The sequence below is a fragment of the Petromyzon marinus genome, chromosome 16 (genome assembly GCF_048934315.1).
Source record: "Petromyzon marinus isolate PM22_M1 ecotype Great Lakes invasive population chromosome 16, UKy_Petmar_22M1.pri1.0, whole genome shotgun sequence".
NCBI classification, from domain to species: Eukaryota; Metazoa; Chordata; class Hyperoartia; order Petromyzontiformes; family Petromyzontidae; genus Petromyzon; species Petromyzon marinus.
In genome coordinates, this window is record NC_133682.1 from 2,182,357 (window position 1) to 2,204,878 (window position 22,522).

Here is a 22,522-nt window from a genome sequence, read left to right on the forward strand (position 1 = left end):
ACACATTACAAATGTGTGCAAATTGACCGTACCCAGGGGAGGTGTGCTTACCAATCGTCACACATCCCAAGCGTCGTCGCACAGAGACAGAGCGCGCTACCGGTTTATAAAACAAAGCCGAGGGGGCACTCGTGTGCGAGCTTGCACATCGGTTATGCGCAAACTAAACAAGCTCGAAATGTATATGTACATTAATAGCTGCTGCAAACACACCGAATAAACGGCCCATTGTGCAGCGGATTGACAAATGACACGTGTGGCGCGATGATGTTTGAGACCCTCACACGGCACCCGTCTTCAATTATAAAGGGACACATCACCATTTATTACACTTGTTTAGAGTACGCCTCAAAACAAATCGCACCGAAACAAGGGTGCACTGCTCCGTCACCATGACCGGCAGTCAGACCCAAACGCACTCAGTCAAGTACAAACCCTCAGCCTCTTGGCTGCGCACAAGCACAGAACTGCTCGCAAAAAAATTAGATGTAACCCACAAAACAGCTATTGTCGTTATGTACCTTGGCTGTGTGTCACAGCTGTCCCATGTGACTTTGTGAATTAGTTTGAGGGAAAAAAACTTAATTTATGCAAAGGATTTCAGGATTTTGTTGGAAGTTATGCACAGCACACTGCATATTCGACAATTCACACGTTTTGTGAGGCTATAAAACAGCCGTTTGACTTCATGGGTTTTTTTATCTTGTCTATGTCTACCAATTAAAACTGGTCACGTGCCAAAATTACTCAAATGTCCCAGGTTTCTCAGGGCTCCACACTGTAAAGTGCAATCGACAACGATAGGAGAAGCACAAATTTTAACTCTCTCTTCTCTGAAGAGGCAGTCTCAAATGTCAGCCGATTCTAAATGTCTCTGTCATAAGGCAATCCTGTTAATGTTGATATTTAACTTTCATTTTTATTAAGGTCAAGCATGCCAAGATAGCACTCTGCTGACATCACCCATATATTTTAAAACAAAAGTGGTCACCAAGGTCCTATAATGGAATCCCTGACCTTGAATTAAAAAATTCTTTATTTTTTTATACTCTTTGGTTCTTTCGGTAAAGTCACGTAGGTAGAAAATTAAATAAAACAAAAAATAATATTTCGATTTAAAGCTTTCGTGACTGCAAGGATTCATCTTCTTGGTTCTTTCGGTAAAGTCACGTAGGTAGAAAATTAAATAAAACAAAAAATAATATTTCGATTTAAAGCTTTCGTGACTTCAAGGATTCATCTTCTTGGTTCTTTCGGTAAAGTCACGTGACTTTACCGAAAGAACCAAGAAAAAAATAATATATCACGACGTTTTGATCGCAACACAAGCGGTCGTTCTCAGGCGAAAAAACGATTCTTCTGTCGTATCTTGGGGTCATCCTTGATTCAAAATTTAATTTTCAAGAACACATTGATTATATTATTAAAAAGACAAATAAAAATTGGTTTTCTGTATCGACACATACACTGTTTTCCACCTATGTTCCGTTTGGAATTGATAAAAGCTACCATAATGCCTCTACAAGATTACTGTGACATCGTATATAAATCAGCACCCAGTACTGTTCTGAAGAAGCTTGACTCAATATATCACTCGGCCTTAAGATTTGCATTGAACTGCCCATATAGGACCCACCACTGCGATCTCTACATTGAGTCAAACTTAACATCTCTTAATGATCGACGGCTCAGGCATCAGATATTTATTTACGATGTACTTACAAAAAAATCCGCAGACTACCTGCTGGATCTCCTCATTGTTTCGGAAAACAAACATGAGCTAAGATCTTCGCTCATTTACCAGCTTCGCTTTCCTAATTGCCTTACAAATACTGGAGGAAGGGCCTTTGCTATAGATGCCCGCAGGGTCTGGCATGCTATCGCAAATAAACTCCAGCTTGTATCACTACCTACAAGACCATCACTAAAAACTGCTCTAGAGGAGTCGTACAACACCCCTAGCTGCCACTGCTATAAAGTGACCTGAAATCAAATATATAGCTATAGATGACCAAGGCGAGAAATTATCATGTATTTAGATTATAGTGTGCTGCTACTAATATTATTACTCCTGCTATTACGGATTGGCTCATGCATCTAGCGATGGATGCTAGGTTTAGTAATATATGTTATGTATGTCGCTATTGTTAACTTTCAATCACATTTCTTATGATCACTGTTACATTGTATTTATAGCATTATTTTAGTAATTTCTAGAAAGGGTTAGTTTAGCCCGATTTTTTGATGTAGTATAGAGTTAGACTTAAAAGTTTAATATAAATTGTATTATGATTATTGTTATCTAACATCAAATTGGGACTTTTTGCACAGTTTAGTACGCAGCATAAACAAATGGTGCTTTTTCTGGAAGATTTTATTGTTTTTGTAGGGGATGTCTCAATTTGCGTACAGTAAATTTTAAATGTATCTTGTCATTTTATTGTTTGTTGCGGTTGCACCCGAATCAAGAGCCGAATGGCTCACAGGGTTATTCCAAATAAATGAAAAAAAACTGTATGGCTGATGTAGATGTAGAGCAACTACAATTTCACATTCCGTTGGTCAAGCCAGATAACCGCGTCAAGAGCAGGAGTGTACTGCTGCTATGTCTCTTTTGTATTTGTGGATCGGGCATTGCGTCATTATGTTTTATGGTCTGTACTGGATGACCACGGTATATTTTTTTATTAACGGAGCCTCAAACTGGACACAGCCTCGCTGTGTATCTACAACAGAAAATGCTGTGTTTTTTTCCGGTTGTGTAGTCCTTTATAAAACGCTGGCATAACTATTCAGTGCGAAGGAAGTGCAGCTACCCCGCAGCCCAATGACCAAAATACTCAGGGTGCCAGGCATACAAAAAGGGTGGAAATTAAATAGGGAACCACTAAGCTCATTTACCTATGCCCATGCCAACCGCGCTATGCCACTCGCTTTCAAGCACCATAGACAGAGGGAACTCGACAGTATTTACGCGAGTGCATTCATGACATGCCAACACTGAAGCTGGGAAGGTGCGGTAAACACTCGTTCACCTGGCAGGCAGCAGATGTAATGCCGGTGAGACATGCCAAATTTGCCAACATCAGCAATAGTAGCAAAATGATAACATGATAAATTGGTCTCCAGGCAGTGTCATGTAAAAAAAACAATGCAAGCCACATATGTACCTTTCAGCAACTTCAAGTGACACATTGTCAACTGCAGTACAGTATCTGCTATTTTCTTTTGTATGTAAACTCCAAAAAATGTTTTTGCCTCAGGCTATTAAACACAAGAGACAAACAGTGCAGGGTAGACCGTGAATTATTAAGTAGGGGCATAGTTTGTTCTCGGTGTGAATTTCCATTTATCGCGGGCCGAATATATATCTATATATTACAATGGTCTCTAATTTGAATGTTTATTTAACAAATATACAAAACATCCACTCGCAAGAACCCACTCCCTCATGGACTTCCTCACATTCATGTGGTACAGCATGAACAACACTCTTTTCAGTCAATTATGATTATTTTTTTAATCTTTCATACAATTGAATAAAAAATAGTTAACAATCTACAATTAGTTTTACTTATAAACCATATCCGACTACAAATATTAAACTAATATTTTCATGACAAAGGATTGATTTAAATTTGACATGAACATCATTTGCTTGGTGTGGATCGATGAAATACAAATAACTAACGAGCCCAGGGCTTTGAGTTTCATTTGAAATGTGCATTATACAGTACCACTGACCCTGTCAAAGGAGAAAACATGCCCCACTGTGCCCACCGAGGACAAGGATGGATTGCTTCGAGATCCTGAGAGATGGCGACGGCAAGGGGAACTCTTCATCCAGCAGCGGAGAGATCAACGTTCGTCCTGAAAATTTGCAGGCCAGTGCTGCGTACACCTTCTGCCACGTAGGGACAAGCTGGCACTCTGGGCCGCAGGATGACATTTGGAAATTATTCAGATGAGATGTGATGTAAGGCCCTCTGAGTTGGCGAGACATTAAATTTCCCTATACAGGAAGTCCTCTACTTACAATGGAGATGCGTTACGACGACCCCATCGTAAGTCGAAAATATCGTAAGTCGAAGATGGCCTAGCCTACCCAGGAGTCTTAAAGAATGGTGATAATTTAGCAAAACAGAGCAATTTACAGTACCATACTGTATAAACGATATACTGTATGTATTTATTAATTACAATACTGTATTGCACAGTAAAATGTAAAGTAAAAAAAAACAAGGTAAATTCTTAGCCTACCGATATGAACTGCAATTTAATAGAAAGTTTTTTCAGGAGACAATCCTATCTGCTATAAAAACTTTTTACATGCATTGAACGTATGTATCGTATCGTGGTAACCCTAAAATGAAATCGCTAAAGCTACGTATCATACATGCATTGAACGTATCGTAACGTATCATATTGTACTGTACTCGCCAAGATTCTGTCCGTCGTCTGCATACTTGAACGATGTTAGGTTGTTGAAGCAAATTTTGTCATATCGCTATCGCCATCGTAAGATCGAAATATCGTAAGTCGGACCATTGTAACTCGGGGACTACCTGAACATGCAAATCATTCATATAAATCCATACGGCTGATGATAATGACACGTATGTATTTTTCACTTCTATAGAGGAATACATATTGACAGCGGTATGTAACCCATCCTATTGGGACCCTATTTAAGGTATCAAAAACTGGGGACCCACGAGGGTAGAGAAATGCCCCTTCTCATTTTCCTCCGGTGGAGAGCCACCCCAAAAGACCTAACAAGGCAGTCAGGCGGAACTCGGGCTCTTGCCTCCCCCACCTCCAACCGGCAAATTGGCGCACGCCCACCTCCTCCTCCGTGGCTGTGGCACCGGCACAAAGTACTGGCCTCAGCTAACCCATAGTAACTCAAAGAGTTGGTGGCTAGGGACACACGGTGAGGTTTCCAGGGCAAAACGATGCAGCAGTGAGGTTGTTCCAGGAGATCGCCAGGACACCGGCCTTACGTAATCGCGCGCCGCTGTCATTCGACTAGAATGAGCTTGAGTAGGAAAGGTCAAACAGAGATCGAAAAATGCAATGCGGCGCTGCATTTTAAACGTGCGGCAAATAGACTCAGCCAACATGGCTATTGTACTGCGTATTGACAAATGACAAAAAGGGCTGTGATGTATAGAATGCTCTCACGGCACCTCCCTTTAAACTTTTTGAATCAAATTAAAATAAATTGCGCTTGTTGAGTGAATCCTGTAAGATAAAACAAGAAAATCAGATTATACAATGGGCTTAGCACGCATCACCAGCCAGCCGTGGACCCATTTGATCAACACTCAATCACGCACCAACTTTCACACTGAACAAGTGACAAACCAAAGCGCAAGCACACATTCAAACGTAACATCTTAAAGATATACACCATCGCAGTGATTGCTCTTTTGTGGTTTTAACAAAACTATGTTCAACCTTCCATAAAGCAATGCTGTAATTAATTTCTTAATGTTCTCTAACGCACGGTGTGTATCATGTTAAACCAAACCACAGCAAACCAGAGGCTCCACCCTGAAATTTCCCAAATTTAACAGGATAATGGGGCAAGAACAACACAATGACATATATAAAGGTATGGCTTGTTTTTAAAAATTGCGAGGAAGCCAAGCCCAGTTTACAGTGTTTTCTTATTAAAAAAAATTATTATCGAAGAGTGTTCAAAAGATCAACCATCAACACACCCATGGGTGGGGCATTGCAATCATTGACAGTTTTGGACAACAAGTGCAGATTAAGGGTGTCATCGTCTCATGCGATTGTCTGACAGGCCTAACAAGACGTCCTACGCTGTACACGGACGCAATAAACATCAACTCCCAACTTTCAAAATAAGTGGCATGGCAACGGTGCCAATAAAGCTACGAACAATAGTTAAAACGTATTTCCATCCCAATCATATTTACTTTTGGTTTCACAATTCATGCGACAAAACGGTCTGTGTTCTTCACGGTCCATGCATGTGTACCCTCCTCTAGATTTATGGAGTTAGATGTCATAAAATTAATGCGCAATTGGCTTGAGACGATTACTCGCTGCGCCACCAATCCTTCCGTCCACAAACCACATCCACCTCAACTTTTATGGTGCTCATTCCGACGGCTCTCAGGTTTCACTCATGCCACGTAGGTCAAATGCGAGCCTGGTAGGGGGACAGCATAGGGAGCCCGTGAGAATAGCTCACTACGAGTTATCAGTAAGTAATGGGGGGGGGGATAGGCAGGCCACAAGGCCGTTACAGTAACAAGCACAGCAAAATAGTCTTCAGGAATTCCAACAGCAACGCTAGCACTTTCACAGTTTATAGATTACCTTCGGACATGAATGACCAAAACCCCTGACTTGAATTGCCCTCTCCACTGGGATGAATTTGTTCAATGGCTGACAAAAACGCTGGTCCTCGAGAGGAAAGTCACAAGACTCAGAGCCATTATCCCTACCACCAATTACAAATTAAATGCATGCAATGGCCAGGGGGGCACAACATTCAGAACCAAAAATCTTTTAACTACGGTAGAGTAGCATAATTTTAAATACTATATCGTGTAACTTATTCAATGTTTACTAAGATGTGATTTAAAGAAAGTTTCAGTCCTCATACAAAAAAGATATACTCATTGTCACATATCAGATGCCGGTGTTTACATCTTTATGATGCCTTGTGAAAGCACCTCACCAAAGTTAAACGATGCCAATGAATTAACTCATATGCATTTTAGACTTGTAGTCAACATTAAAGTAGGTTTTTTTGGGTAACATCGCGTAATTATTCAATATAAATGTGTCGTTAAACCCATCACTACCCGACACAGTCAAATAGTAAGGTTTGTCATGTAAACAGAACATGCCAATTCGTTACTAGTACAGCACACTGGTGTGTTGGAGAGAAAATCCACAACATTTACAATCTGAGCACGACGTTTCGCCAGTAATTACAACTAGCTTCATCAGGCGACATCCGTATGGCAAATCTGCCTGTCGCCTGATGAAGCTAGTTGTAATTGCTGACAAAACGTCCTACTCAGATTGTAAATGTTGTGGATTTGCTCTCCAACACACTGGTGTGCTGTACTAGTAACGAATTGGCATGTTCTGTTTACGTGACAAACCTTACTAGTTGACTGTCGGGCGGTGATGGGTTTAACGACATTAATATTTAAGCGATCTAACCCAAAAATAAAACCTAAATCATGGATGATATTAGTCGCGAAAGCCTACGTGTTAAGCCTGTAGTCAACCTAATGACATTAATTGGGTAAACTTGGGAGCTCACCAAAGCTTAATGACAGGACATCCAACAAGGGGCTGTAGGGCCAACAGGGATAGAATACAAGGGGGTGAGAGAGGTAAGGAACTGGCGGAATTACCGGCGTATGCCCTAAGCTATAAATTGTAGTTTAAATTAACAGGGAAAAAACCTAAAACTATTCAAATCCACCTAGGAGTTTTTTTTTCTTCTTTTTAAACTGCAGCATATACACAAGCTTCCACATACTGACACACAAACACACACACAAATACTCCCACGCACGGAGACTGAGAAAAAAAACGCAACCATAAACACCCACGCACGCGTACACATGCAAACACGCGCAAGTGGAAGCACGTACTGGCGCGCGTGCCCCTTCGTCGGCAGCAAGTGGAGTGACAGTACAAATGTCCGTTTGAACCTTCATGTCGGCAAAAAAAATAGGAAACCTGCACATTGGCAGTGCAGCCATACGGAAGTGAACAATCGTGCAGTTTTTGATTGGGCCACAAGCACTTTGCTTGTAAGAAAATGGAATCATGAGCCACTGCCTCCGGAAAGCGTCAGGCGCCTAAAAACAAACAAACCAACCCGGCACTCTTCCTGTCTGCTCCAACCGATGAGTATTGTAAAGGGATGTCAAAGTGCTGAAGGTTTAGAGCACATCAAGTTGGCAGTGTGACATTTTTCACTTGTTTGCCAAAGTGCTCGTTTAATTTAAGTGCTAAATACTGTCCTATTTGGGCACGCAACACATCGTAAAGGAGTGAGTTTGGGTATGTAAGTAGTCAACTCTGTACTTAGAAGTAAATATTTGTTTTGTAGAATAGAAAACCATCAAAGAACAAGCTCATTATAATTCGAGTCACAAATTAAACTGCAGAGCATTATCATGTATTTATTTGTTGAACTTTTCGCACCATACACATAGCCAACCGTGTTAATCGGAGGTGCCATGTTCAATTCAGTCCTATATGAAAGTCTCCACTCGTCGATGCTGCCTGTGATGTAACAATCCATCTATCACCTGCACACGATCCGATTTCATCGTTCCATCTCCCAAGGGGGGACATCCTCTCGGGCGCATTCTGTCCTTTGGCTGCCACTCCACATCGTTAAGTCTCGACCACCAGCACGGTGAGGTATTGTCACCTTTCTTTCCCCCCGAAAGGGAGAATGGTATTCCAAACATCGGTTCACGTGGAAGTGAAAGTTGTTCGTTTAACATTTTAAATGGAAATTCGATTTTACAGTGCGATATATCCTTTAAATTCTACCTGCTATTTTCGTCCATTAAACTTACCTCTATTTAGTATCACATGAACATCTGAAACTTAACAAACACCTAGTTTATTTTTGCAAGGTTATTAAACAACCATACATGACTCATGGTGCCTCTGTCAACACGTGAAATTGGTACAGAATAAGATAAACTGCACATTGCAAAACGAGTACTTCCAATTTTTTTTAAATAGGTAGTTGAATGCGTATCATGTTACACCAATGTACGGAGGCTAAGCCATTAGTGAGTCATTGCAATTGTTGTATTGTGCAGCTACTGTGCACAAGTGTACGACTCTGAACAATGTGCCATCCCCTCAAACCGCAGCCAATGAGCCCTTCCTGAATTGTGATTTACGTCCAAACAAGTCAATATCTTCAGCAAAATCTGGGATGGTTCTAAATGAATGTGTTTGCTTCTCGAATACAATTTTTTTTGACGGGGAAAACGGCAAAGAGGAGAAACATGCCCAAGAGTAGAATCCACCACAGATATGGAGCGGTGAAATCAGCTCCTGTGAGGCTGCATGGTGGATTCTTACATTGCTGATTCGCAAATAACGGAAACATCTGGGGAAGATATCCATTCAACAGTGGATTGACCATTGCTTATGGTGATGATGATGACGACATATATAGCTATTTTGTTGCACATTCATTTGGAAAAATTGGTCTGGCTGCCATCTAGATGTGAAGTTTTCGTGACTGCAGGGATCCATACTCTTTGGTTCTTTCGGTAAAGTCACGTAGGTAGCAAATAAAATAAATTAAATCACTACGTTTTGATCGCAACACAAGCAATCATCATCAGATGGGAAAACCACAGCAAGAAAATTCCCACATCAGCAAAAAAAATTCTTGCTGTGGTTTTCCCACCTGATGACGATTGCTTGTGTTGCGATCGAAACGTCGCGATTTATTTCATTTTTATTTTATACCTACGTGACTTTACCGAAAGAAACAAAGAGTATGTTCTGGCTGCATTAAGATCGCAGCCTAGGGGTGTCAAGGCATGCAAATGCATTGTCGTGAAAATAATAGTGTGTCTTTAAAAAAAAAGGGTAGTGTGACAATTTCTTAAAAGATTACAAGGATTTCACAATTCAATAAACATGGCTCAAATTAAATAAGAGTATTATTGTGAAGTCCCATAACAGAGCTGATCACGTTGAATACTCCATAAAATGTAAAGGAAGTCATAATAGAATAGCTTCCTTAAAGGTTTGAAATAAAGTATTTTGTAAAAATGCAACTACAAAGTACTTTCGGAATTATTTTATTACTTCAGCTGTAACTCCAGCTGATAACATATACATAATAAACTATGGCTATTTGTCATACTTTGCCATCCACCACGGTCATGCAATGTAAAAATCCACCTAAGCTCTTGCACATGAGCTAATCTCATCACTCAATATCCGTGGTGGGTTCTGATGTTGATCAGTTGTTCCTCTAATATCTTGATATGTTCGGTGAACATGTTGTACTTGACTGTTCTTAACATTAAAAAAATCACAAATATGGGGCAAGTATACTTAGGTTGCTTGACATAACAAAATACATATTTTATAAGGGGCGTCAGGCAAGGCGAGATGCTTTTACTCAAGTTATTCAAAAGAGTTTGTATATATTGTCTGAAAATTGGATTGGATGAACACAGCCATAAACATCAATGAAGACATTTTTGGCAATGGCAGATGAGCAGCTGACAATAATTATAACAATGAAAATTAACTGAGGCTGAAAAACTTCAATAAGGCTGCAAAGTTTGCCTCAAAACAAATGCGTAACGAAACTGTCAATTTTAAATGAAAATGTACTTATTTAGTTCGTTGCAGACATGCTGGCCATGTCCCAGCAACACCATGCCGACTGCCCGGCCATGGTGGCGAGATGTTAACTACCTCGCCTGGTATACAGGAGGTCGTGGGTTAGATTCCGATCTTGACGGATGTATATTTGGAGTTTGCACGTTCTCCCCGTGGTGGCGTAACATTTTATCCAGGTCCTCTGGTTTTTCCCTCCACATTTACAAACATGTGTTGAAAAGTATTTTGGCTGCTTTAAATTTTCACGTAAGCCACTTCAATCAGCTATCATTTGTGGCCAGGTCACTTCTGAAAAAGAGCTATATAGCTCAGTGGGCCTTAACTGGCAAAATAAAGTATATAGTTTTAAAAAGTTTTGAATTTAGCAACGATGAAAATAAGCTGGTAATCTTATGCGGATGGCTCGACATGTCCCGTACCCTGGGCGCAACACATTAGACCTGCCCGGTAGGTCCGTCTCTGACGCAGCTTGTAATGGGAGCAACAAAAGCACAGAATGGCCATTCACCAAAACCTACGTCAAAAGTGTCAACAGTGGCAATGTTACGGGAACGTAAAAAAGGATTCTTCGGGCACAAACATAAACTTCCATACAAATGCTAATAGAGCAACATTGAGACAAACTAGGACAACGGAGACAATGAGCTCCATTACGTCAACATTCCCACTCTAAAAAAAAACTCAGCCAAGGCAACCTTAAACTGTAAACTTTAACTGGCCAATCCATTTCATTTAATGGTCTCTATAATACGTTGTGATGACCATTCAAACCCTTAAATGGAACATAGAAATTTGTCCCCCTTTTAAACATATCTAACGCAGAGTTTATTGGTGACAAAATAGTTTCGTATTATACACACTTTGATACAACACAAAAATAACTAAGAAACAGACCACATGGCTCTTGAGCACACTGACATTTAAAACACAACATACAAGCTAACTATGCACAAGTTAGAGATATCCTAATTACAGTCTGTATCGGCTGTTATTATCCCACCCCTTAATTATTGCTTAATGCCAGGAGTTGAAGCAATGGGTGGTGTTGGTTGCCCTGCAGGGGTCATTTTCTCTTGGGCCAAAGTCCGCTCTGAACCTGGTGGAGTGCCAGTGCATCCATTTGTCAAAACCGCAGTCTGTACCATAAATACGTCTTAATTCATCATGTTTGTCCCTCTCACCTGACATATGCAAATAAAGTTCATTGGATGCGGTCATTAATATTTCCATTAAAAAATCCTTTAAACAGTGTCTCTAACAAAAGAATAACAAATATTTTGAAGAGTCACAATATACATTACCCATGAAATAATTCGAATTTTGGTCAACTGTAAAAGGTACGAATATTTATGTATAATGATTAGGCTTGCTGATCCAGCAAAGCCTCACTCGTCTCAACAAGACCCTTAATCAGGAGGGTCCTGCCAAGATGTTCACAGCAGGGGGCAATATCCCTACGTGCAATTCCAATCGAGCAATTTGCAGGTCATTTTTTTCGGGTGGATTTTTTTAGCTATGGGAGGAAACCAGAAAACCAAAAGGAAACCCATACAGAAAGAGGGGAAGGACAAACAAAATCCACACAGAAAGGCGCCCGTGTCGGAAATCAAACCCAGGCCGTTCTTGCTGTAAGGCACGAGTGCTACCACTGCGCCACCCTGCCGCCCGAAATGTCAACTGGAGTCTGTAAGTCTGAGCACAGTGTGTTGAGGCATTAAACAAGTGCTCGCCATCAGCGCGCACCTCCACTGCGTAGTTTATCCATTAAAAACAACTTCACATTCATATACATTTTTGACAATTAAAATGTACTCTTGGCAAAGAACAGTTAATATGTGTGTAATGTCAGGTTTGTGGAGCTTTTTTTTTTCCCCCGGAAGAAAAAAAAATATATCGCAAATTGTTCATTTTTGCGCAACACGCCATAGGCACGTCATCGGTGAGCTTTGTCGGGCGCGCTGCTGACACTGAACAATAAATCACAGAGGCTGCAGAGGATGAACACAAAATCTCCTGCAATTCAGGCTTGTTCTAGGATACAATCAAAGAGGATGCCTTTAAACATTATATAAATACGAAGAATTTCCCCACAGAATGGGATAGGCAAGAAACTACCTGCACCAGGAAAGGTACCGCGCGGATGTGCGATATCAATTCATCCGTGCACGGATATTTTTTTGTTGAACTTAAAAATACCCTAAAGCAATTCTTCAACGCTAGAAAAGAAACAACTTTTGACAATTAGCAACAGTGTTACGACGCTTCTCTCTGTAAAGTTCAACAGCCTTGGAGCCCTGAACAGAAGATGACCTTTTGAAAATGGGGTTACCATGCCCAAAGTGGAATGGATATCGATTGGGGTCGGATCTCGCAAAGCAGCAAAATGACAGTTCACAGCACATTTTTTAGCCATGTCAAAACCAGACGGATTTTTTTCCTTCCATGTGCATTAAATAATGCTACCAGACCCATGGGAAAACCAGTAATGGATAAAACAAACGGTACAATACAATACTTTTCAGCACACCAAAATAACATTGCCTGCGATACTACGTATGAAAATGGTCCTGATAAATGTTAAAACATTAGCATTGATTTATTTGACTTCTGCTAATATACACAACATGCAACAGTCATTAGTAAGTGTAAAGTTTATTTTCTAAATAAGGTCAAAGTTGGTCACTGCCCATACGAGTCTTGGGCAGCACTCACCTCCACTGGCAGCCCTGAGCAAATGAGAAAAATTCCACAGTCCAATGGAAAGGAGCCAGTGGACAACCTATAGCATATTCTACTCAGACTAAAAAGGAGGATGTTTACCAACAGCTGTGTGTGAAAATGAGACTGCAGGTTTGCCATAGTAAATCAAAAGAGATGCTAAGGAATTAATAAATAAGTTAAAGAACAGGGCACATTGATGCTGCGGTCAAAACTAAATCAATCAAGTGGAAATGGGCAGGCCACGCAACAACAAAAAAACTGACGAGAGATGGACAAAATGAACTGCGTTGAATACCGAGACGGTAAAAGAAGCAGAGGAAGACAGCGGAATAGATGGTTAAATGGAATGAAAGAGTTCGGAGGCCACTACTGGACAAGATCTTAAAAAATGAATGGAAGAAAATGCAGTGGGAAGTTTACAGGCCAATATCGTCATTGACATTGTGTGAATGTGGACCTGCTCGAAGCGATCATCCTCGGGTGGTTGACGGGGTTCTCCGTTGCTGGAGATGGGGATCTCCGTGGTGGCGGCTTGGCTTATCATCCCCTCCGACATGGTGGCTGCATGTGGCCAGCAGTGTGTTTGGAGAACACACGGCAACGAGGTACAGTGGCAATTTCAGCAACAACCAACACGCTCACAATCATTGGCATCCAAACAGAGGCTACACGTATCTTTAAAACGGTCGTAAAGGTGGAGTGTATACTATCTTACATGAACAATTTAAAAAGTGAGATTGAAACAATGGATGGCAATACAATATATAGTAAAAAAATTATACGTTCATTAAAGCATGCATGCCAATGTTTGTACAAAGTTCATATCTAGGTGTTATGAGCGACATGCTGTTGTCTTATATGCTGCACGTATAGACAATTATACTGAATGAGAAAAGGCAGAAGGGTTGACCACTGGTGCATGAAGCTCAGACACCTAGCACCACCCTTTCAAGGAATTTCCTATTTGTTGGCACAATCCAAGCACATATCACTTTACTTTAGCAACAGTGCAGATGACACGTTAATAACACTGCAAGATCAACGCACCAGAAAGCCATTTCTATTGCATGATGTATGTAAAATAAGACAATGACATCACCATCATCATAGCTATAGTTCAGGGTATTAAGCGAGCAGGGAAGCGTTAAAGCAATGACAAATTAAAAGATAAATGTGAAAAAAGTAATACAGAACACATGTCAATACAACGAATAGCGCTGTGACCTATTCGTGGCAGGCTCAACAAAAACATCAACATACAGGAGCCCACCCAAGAAATTCTGCAAAGTTGTGAGAAAACTGTTATGGTGTATCATTTATATTATAAGTATATCAACTTTAACAGCTATGTCAGTAGCGCCAAGACTAAAGGATAAAAGCTGTCAGAAACCGGGCTGTCGGGATGGAAAACGATCTCTGTTTTGCTTTTACGGCCTGACCCTTTCAGGCTAAAATCACATTCAAATGAGTTGTCTCTTCTATGTGCACAGAGCCGAGTCACGCGTGCAGGCATCACGGGCACCCAACAAGTGTGGCTTTCTGCCTTTAAAGTTTTCAAACCAAATTCTGAACATTAAAAGACAATCTCTGTAGCTCTGCAAAAGCAAACAGAAAAAAAAACTAACTACAACCACAGATAGACCTGAGTGAAAGACGGCACAGCTGGAGAGACAAAGTAAGAAACCAAGTAATAGTTGGCTGAAACAAACACTTCTACTAGCCCCCCCCCCTCCCCAATAAAGGCTTTGTCAGACTGTCTGGCCAAGTCAATATGCATAGTCAAAATAAATTCAGTGCAAGCCAACACATGTGGAGTCTTCTGTTTAAAACATTCCTTTCTCGGCCAGCTTTTATTCACAGTGTGTACACATTTTAAAACGGTATGTAAATGTAGCAGGACTAACGTAAGGTGGCTCTCATACAGGGTTATCACAGCAATTTCAACAGTGTTACATGTTTACCTTACATTTGTGAATAAAATGTTACACTGGTAAATGTGTTCTTCACAATTGTGTTGTTCACAATATACACGTACCTTTCTGTTCTCAGTGTCTTCACCAGGTGCCCAGTCTTATTCAGCAAAAAATAATGTTTTTGATGGGGCTTCTGTAAAAAAAATATAAGATTATATTGTCATCATTTTTAGTGATAGCTTTAACTATTGAAGGTATTTGACACCAAATAAATTATTATTTTTGTTGAATAATTCTCTACAGGCATTTCTAAACATTTACATGAGTTATTATGACACCACTAAAAAATGTGAGCTCTTTTTTGTAAAATGTATAATGTACAGCCTTTTGTCAATCCACCATCAGATACTGCCATCTCGTGGAGAGAAAAATAACTTCCAATAACATCATGGGGCCTCCTTTGCCAGTACCAAAATATGCGAAAGGTTTTCCCCTTTTTTCTGGCAACAAAACAGTTGTGTTAAGATGTTAAAACACCAAACTGAAACTTTTTACAAGCAATCATGTCTGCATTAACCACAATACTTGTGGTCAGAATGCAAACAAAAAACACTGATAATATATGCATTGTCTTTGAAACTGATTGGTCCACACCAGACAGCTTTCTTTCGAGCCTAGACTCAAACGGTGTTAGACCGTCTAAAAGGCGTCCTCTGGTCTAACACCGTTTGAGGCTAGGCTCGAAAGAAAGCCGTCTCTGGTGTGGACCAATCAGTTTAAAAAACAATGCATACATTATCAGAGTATGTTGTTTTTTTGTTTGCATTCTGACCACAAGTATTGTGGTTAATGCAGACATGATTCCTTGTAAAAGGTTTAAGTTTGGTGTTTTAACATCTCAACACCTGTTTTGTTGCCAGAAAAAAAGGGGAAAACCTATTCTCATAACCTACATTTGTGATAACTACCGTACGTTAAAAACGTTTCTTGTTATATATTACATAACTCTAGAAAGGCGTTCAGGATATTTAGGTTATTTGCACACTGTTCATATATATAAAATAGCCTATGTGTCGATTAAAAGCCGTCTTCTTTAGAAACATTAGTAGGTTGTTTTAATTAAGTTCAATATAACAATAGTACTCCAGCATGGCTTTGCATGCCTCTCTATATCCTCAATTTGATCCTGATCCGCCTTCAGTAACTACCCTACGTATCCATAAATGATGTGTTTTTCAGTTGGGAAGCTCCAGATGCTTTCAATTGTTTGATTAACTCTTTGTACGTGAATTTTGCTCATTAAACTTGAGGCACACTTCAGCCTTTTTTTAAGTTATTCGATTACGTTGAAGTTAAAATTCCACTGGCTGCTATTTTATTAATCAGTGTAAATTAACTGTGAGATATGATTAAAGAAATTCAATAAACATTGAAAAGTGCATAAAGCAGCATGCAGAGGTGAATGCTTGTAATTGTAGTGAAGCATATGAAAGAAACACATGAATCATAAAACACTCACAAGTTGAAAAAAAATGTACGTTACAAAAACAAGTGATTGACAAGACACGTTGCTGGGAGGAATTATGGCTACACTGGTCATGACTCAGCCGAAGTGGAATACACGCCCAAGAGGATGATTACTCCGGAGATGGAGCAATGAGATCAGCTCAAGTGGACCCATCGCATGACCATGAGAAATGGTGAGGGTTGAAGACGCCTCAATCCAGCACTGGAAATGTCATGCCTGATGAACATAAAAAAGTACCAAATACTGAAGCCATTCAAACGTTGGTTGATGTGTGTCAAAGGAGAATTGTAAATATGTTGTGAAAGCCACATATTAAGGATGCATGACATAATTTAGCAATAGGAAGCTGTCCAACGAAAATCATAAAATTATAAGCCCGTTTATACATTTTCAAATATTTATGCAACAAAAGTTTTTTTCTCGTATAGAACATCATGAATAAAGTTTGTCAAGGACAATTTTAATTATTGTCGAGCACCATTTCGCTGTTATTGGAAACATCCGCTAAAGGAAGTTACTGCAAGCATCCATCCAGGCTCCAGATTTTCCAACACGACCCTCATGGGTATATAATTATTGCATTAAAGAATTCCAAGGAATTAAAGCACGTTATGGAAAAAAACAATGACCAATTCTAATAATAAAAGTCACGGTGTTGACCAAACATAGAAAGTGTATACATATTATAGCTTTTAATGATCGATTTTTTTAAATAACTGTTCATAATCAAATCCAGTTAAATTTTAAGTGATGACTGGCATGCAATCACGTTAAAATCACAAGGTCAATTCCAATTTGATTGGTCATATGGCAACTCATTACGTGGAAATATATATATTTTTTTTAAATCTACAATCTTTCATCAGTGTCCTGATCATACTCGCCTACTCTGGTCAGTGTGGGTTGAAGATTGGCAAACTGATAACCGATTTTTTTATTGAACTTTGCAATCCATTATCAAGAATACTAAAATAACAATATAACCAACCAGAATACAAAAAGCACTTAAGTGCTGTGTTATACACACTACTGTATACAACACGTTATTTAATTATTACATGTTGTAAAAATTATTTACTCCATGACTGCACGGCTATATATTGGTCACTTGACAGCCAAAACCTCTAAGGTTTCCCTGGCAGTCTCCCATTCAAGTACTAACCCGGCTCAACCCAGCTTAGCTTCAAGATTGGACACAAGATTGGACGCACTTACACAATGCCACATCTGGGATAGTCACATCTGTTGAAAATATGTGGGTTTTGATTGCCCTACTTTTGGTTACTTAGATAATATCCAGAAACACTGTAGGCTTGAGGTTTTCACGTGGACAGTGTGTTAAGAATGCCAAACAGATCTAAATTTATAGCAAAACCTACATCGAAAAATCTCTGGCTCAAAAAAATTACTTTGCATTCTATGCATCCAATCCAACTTTCAAGGTTATCCACTGAAAACAGGGGGTGTTGGGAGCGCACATATAATCAATATGACACGTGTGAATAATACAGTAGATTTGGAACAGTTTTTTCTCCTTGATTTAAAGCTTTCGTGACTGCAGTAATTCATATTCTTAGCTCGTTCGGTAAAGTCACGTTGAAGGGAAACAATAAAATAATAAAATATATTGTTTTAAATATATTGTTTTACATATATTTTATTATTTTATTGTTTTCCTTCAACGTGACTTTACCGAAAGAGCTAATAATATGTTTTCTCCCTTCAACCAGAGCACCACATTCTGCTGCTGGAGATGCCGGTCTACAATGTTCGCACGTTAGGTTATAGCGCCATCTACCGACGCGTTCTATACACTCTTGATGGCCGAGAAGTGCAGGCAAACTGGGTTGCAACTGTACTGTTAAATTATGATTTAAGATTTACACGATTCAAATATGATTTAACAGTACAACAAAAAAATTTGCACATATATCGCACGGTAGTGGATTGTAAAAGTATTTGAATCGTGTATCTTCAAGGACGATAGATAAAACAGAGTTAAAGGAACTCAACTTACAAAATTTCAAGTGAAAAAGTATCGTATCTACGCGACAAAGGCTGGATTTAAAAAAAATACCTACATGTCAAACGTGTGCTACATAAATTAAACTCACAAATTACACTTCGTAAACATACTTACATTGACAACACTGCGATTGTTTTGGCTCCGAGTTTGACGGACAAGCGCCGCATTTAAGTGCCTTTATTTAAACACTTGAATGTGTATGGCTTTGCTACGCAGCCCAGCGTATAACATAATACTGTATGTTGTCCCCGTGTACTCAAACATAAACACGTGTTGTGCTAAGACTACACACAGTAACACTTGGACAAGTATTACATCACCAGTGGCATCATTACAAACATAACAATACAGCATGCGCTTATCACAAAGAACCAACCGCCAATATGACGTGGTTGCCATATGTTACTACTCAACGCATGCGTTTCACTTGTTGACGAAGATACCACACGCTGTAATTCAACTCATAAAGTTCACTCAGCACACACCATTATACATAGTTGGTGGCTTTGTTTATGCGGAGGCGTAAAGATAAATAAACCGGGGAACGAAGTCCACGCTTCCGCGGCGGCAAACATTATAACAGGTACAACCCCTGGCAGCGAATGAAGCAGACACCGGGGGTGGGGGGTCAAGTGACGCGTCCAGAAGCCTACAGCTTCAACAAACCTCGCAAACGCAGCCCCTAAAAACGTCACTTCGCTGGGCAACCCCAAAGTGTCGCCTCCCCCCCACCACCACCACCAAGTAGCCTCAAGCAGCGTGGCCTCGCGGCAGCTATACAATGTTACTTTACGGGGTGAAGCGTCGTTTACCTGGGCAGCCTAAATGTCGCTCAATTGGCCAACCCCCCCCCCGCCCCGCCGGTGAGGTAGTTAACCTACCTGGACTGCGCCAAGCAACATCCCCATACATACCCGGGACCAAGTCTCCAACGCCCACCCAACTCTGGGCAAACCCCGAGCAATTACTCCCCCCAGCTTCTCTGGGCATCACTCCCTAACGCATCGCGGCCACTCTTGTTGGTAGCTCCAGAGCAAACGCCACTTACCCGGCCAATCCAACACCTCTCTCCCGGAGACCACAAATGCCAATACGTAGTCACCACCGCACGCTTGCCCGAGCAGCGCACGCCTAGACCAGATGTGCGAGCGCCACGTTCAACGTCTCGGAGCGCACACGGCGAAGCGCCGCCCTCGCGGCCCATCCGGGCAAACCCAGCACCGCGCGGCCTAGCCCGCCCGCAAGCCACGGCCTCTCCTGAACTGCCCGCCTAGAGCGGCGCCTCTGTCCCCGGCGTCGCCTCCCAGGCCGAAAGCGCCGCTTCGGCCAGGGCCTGCTAGGCCGCAGCGCGTACGCGGGGGCCGCGGACGTACGCGCGTCTTACGCGCTTCGTCGGCCCGCGCAGCTCCAGCTCGGAGCGCACTTTTCCCCGCGTCGCAGAGCGCCGGGCTGCCGCAGGACAAGGGCTAAGTGAGGGGGTGGGGGTTAACTGACCGAGACAGAAGGCGGCAGCGGCGGGCGACGCGAGGCGGCGGGGAGAAGCGGACGGCCGCGCTGACATGTCACAACATCCGGGTCTCCACTCAAGCCACGCGCACGCCCCGCCCAATCCACGCTTAGTCCCGCCCACATCGAGTCCTCACCCCGTCCACTTCTAATAAGCCCCTCCTAAAATTTTGATTTAAAGCTTTCGTGACAGCAAGAAAACACCTGATGATGATTGCTTGTGTTGCAGTCGAAACGTCGTGAGAATTGTATTGTTACATATTTTTTTTATTTTATTGTTTCCCTTCTACGTGACTTTACCGAAAGAACCAAGAATATGAAGCCCCTCCTTATATCGGGTAGTGGCCCCGCCCACTACATCTCAGCCCCGCCCATGCCACGCTTGCTACGCCGCCCGTACTATTGTGGCCCAGGTGAATTTGTGACGATAACCCTCCGCTGGCAGTTGTGCATAAATAATACACAAACTCAACACATTTCGTCGATAACCCTGCCTTAAAATTGCAACGTTTCGAGCAACAACCCTTCTTCATAGTACATAAGTAGAGATGCCAAAGAATCAGAATATGTATTTATACTGGAGGAATCCGATGAGCTATAAAAGTTATTTTTCACAGATATCAACTCGTCGTATACACTCTGTCTCCGGACTCTCTAATTGCTATGAAGAAAGGCAATTGTCAGAAATGTTGCCTATTGCTGTATGCATTTATTTAATTTTAAGAATGCGTTGCTGACGAATCTGTTGAGTGTTTTCACTATACTCTTTGGTTCTTTCGGTAAAGTCACGTAGAAAGAAATTACATAATAATAGAACACGACGTTTCGATTGCAACACAAGTAACCATAATCAGGTACAAATTAATGAGAAAACAAACATAGTAAACTTGAAAATATGCAATACAATACAGAGAGTCGGCCAACAAAACAGTCAACACCCCACCTGGTTGATGACGTTCTTCCAAAGATTGCTAAATTTGAGAGAGAGACAAAACATAGACACGGAGACACATAGACAGACACACAAGCAGAGAGAGACTCACACAGAGACAGAGAGAGATACACAACATAGACACAGAAAGACAACGTCTCTGTGTCGAGGCTTTAAATAGAGAGGGGGGGGGGGGCAGAGGGGGAGTTGTGTGGAATTCCTGCCCATAGGGGAAGGACGAGCTCGAAACTGACTTCTAAACAAACAAGCACGAAGCGTTGTGTGGAATTACTGCCCATAGCGGCCGGAGGAGAGAATGGACTTATAAACAAGCACGGTAGAAAACAAATTTTATAAAATCAGGAAGTGTAATGCAATGCAACACAGAGTCGGTTAGCACACAGTTAACGCTTAGCCTGATTGATTACGTTCTTCCAAAGATTGCTCAATTAGAAGCTAAGTGTGAAAACAAACAAGCACGGCAATCCCTCCCCGTAGAGGTGGTTCAAACTATGCATTTGTATTTGATGATGGTTGCTTGTGTTGCAACGTCGGATTCTATTATTTAATGTAATTTATTTCTACGTGACCTTACCGAAAGAACCAAAGAGTAATTCTTGCAGTCAAGAAAGCTTCGCATCAGTTTGTTTTCACCATTTCTTATTAAGATGTGGAAGTCACAAAAACGAAAAAAACACAAATAGCGCCACCGCTGAAGAAATAAACGGAGTTGTTACTTATAATACAGGATTCCAAAACGGTGTTTTGTCATTTCAAACGCCATGTCGTTTTATTCCACGGCGGTGGAGCTTTCGTGATGTCTCAGCACCGCCCACGCCACGCGCTCACGCTCTGCCTCCAACCCCGGCGCCCCTGGCTGGATGAGGAGCACCACCGGCGCCCGTGTCTGGATGAGTGGCACCACCGGCGCCTCTGGCTGGATGAGGAGCACCACCGGCGCCCGTGTCTGGATGAGTGGCACCACCGGCGCCTCTGGCTGGATGAGGAGCACCACCGGCGCCCCTGGCTGGATGAGTGGCACCACCGGCGCCCAGCAGAGCCCCGCCCGGCCGTGATTGCTGCACACCCAATGCCGTACATCCAGTTTCTAGTTCGCCTGTGAGTGGAAAAACCTGAACACATTCGTCAGCAATTCCACTCTGACTTTAAAATGTGTCTATTATAATAGTAAACGTTTTGGGCTAACGTCCCTCATGTAATGCACATACAGAGATAGAGGCAGAATCAGAATATGTATTTATACTGGAGAAATCAGATGAGCTATAAAGCTCTTTTTCACAGATGTCAAGTAGGGGCGAGTCAGAACTTTACAACAACAATACAAAAACACGAAAAGAGGGCAGAGAAAAATGAACTCTTATTATCCACTCTACCTCTTTGGCCTCGCTATTTACGTGCTGTGACGAGGGACCGTTCCCTACACGTAACCTGTTGCTGCAGTGTTATTGATAAATGCTGAGTGTGTTTTGGTAATT

At 41.4% G+C, this 22,522-nt stretch overlaps 1 protein-coding gene across 10 annotated transcripts in view; it reads right to left on the reverse strand.

The window, feature by feature from the left end:
* The window catches only part of ARFIP1 (ARF interacting protein 1), a 46,869-nt gene extending 24,803 nt beyond the window's left edge, over positions 1-22,066 (reverse strand). For 5 of the 10 annotated variants that reach the window (XM_032955571.2, XM_032955568.2, XM_032955569.2 and 2 more), the window contains exons 1-3: positions 20,084-20,200; positions 15,158-15,228; positions 13,580-13,683 (exon numbers count right to left, since the gene is read on the reverse strand). In XM_032955571.2, coding sequence (XP_032811462.1) covers positions 13,580-13,678 — 99 coding nt within the window. In that variant the 5' untranslated portion in view covers positions 13,679-13,683; positions 15,158-15,228; positions 20,084-20,200. Of the gene's footprint in view, positions 1-13,579; positions 13,684-15,157; positions 15,229-19,637; positions 19,893-20,083; positions 20,201-21,038; positions 21,061-21,875 lie in introns of those variants that run through there. The other 5 variants (XM_076067405.1, XM_032955570.2, XM_032955565.2 and 2 more) reach the window with 4 other exon arrangements.
* Between the last annotated feature and the right edge of the window lie 456 nt (positions 22,067-22,522).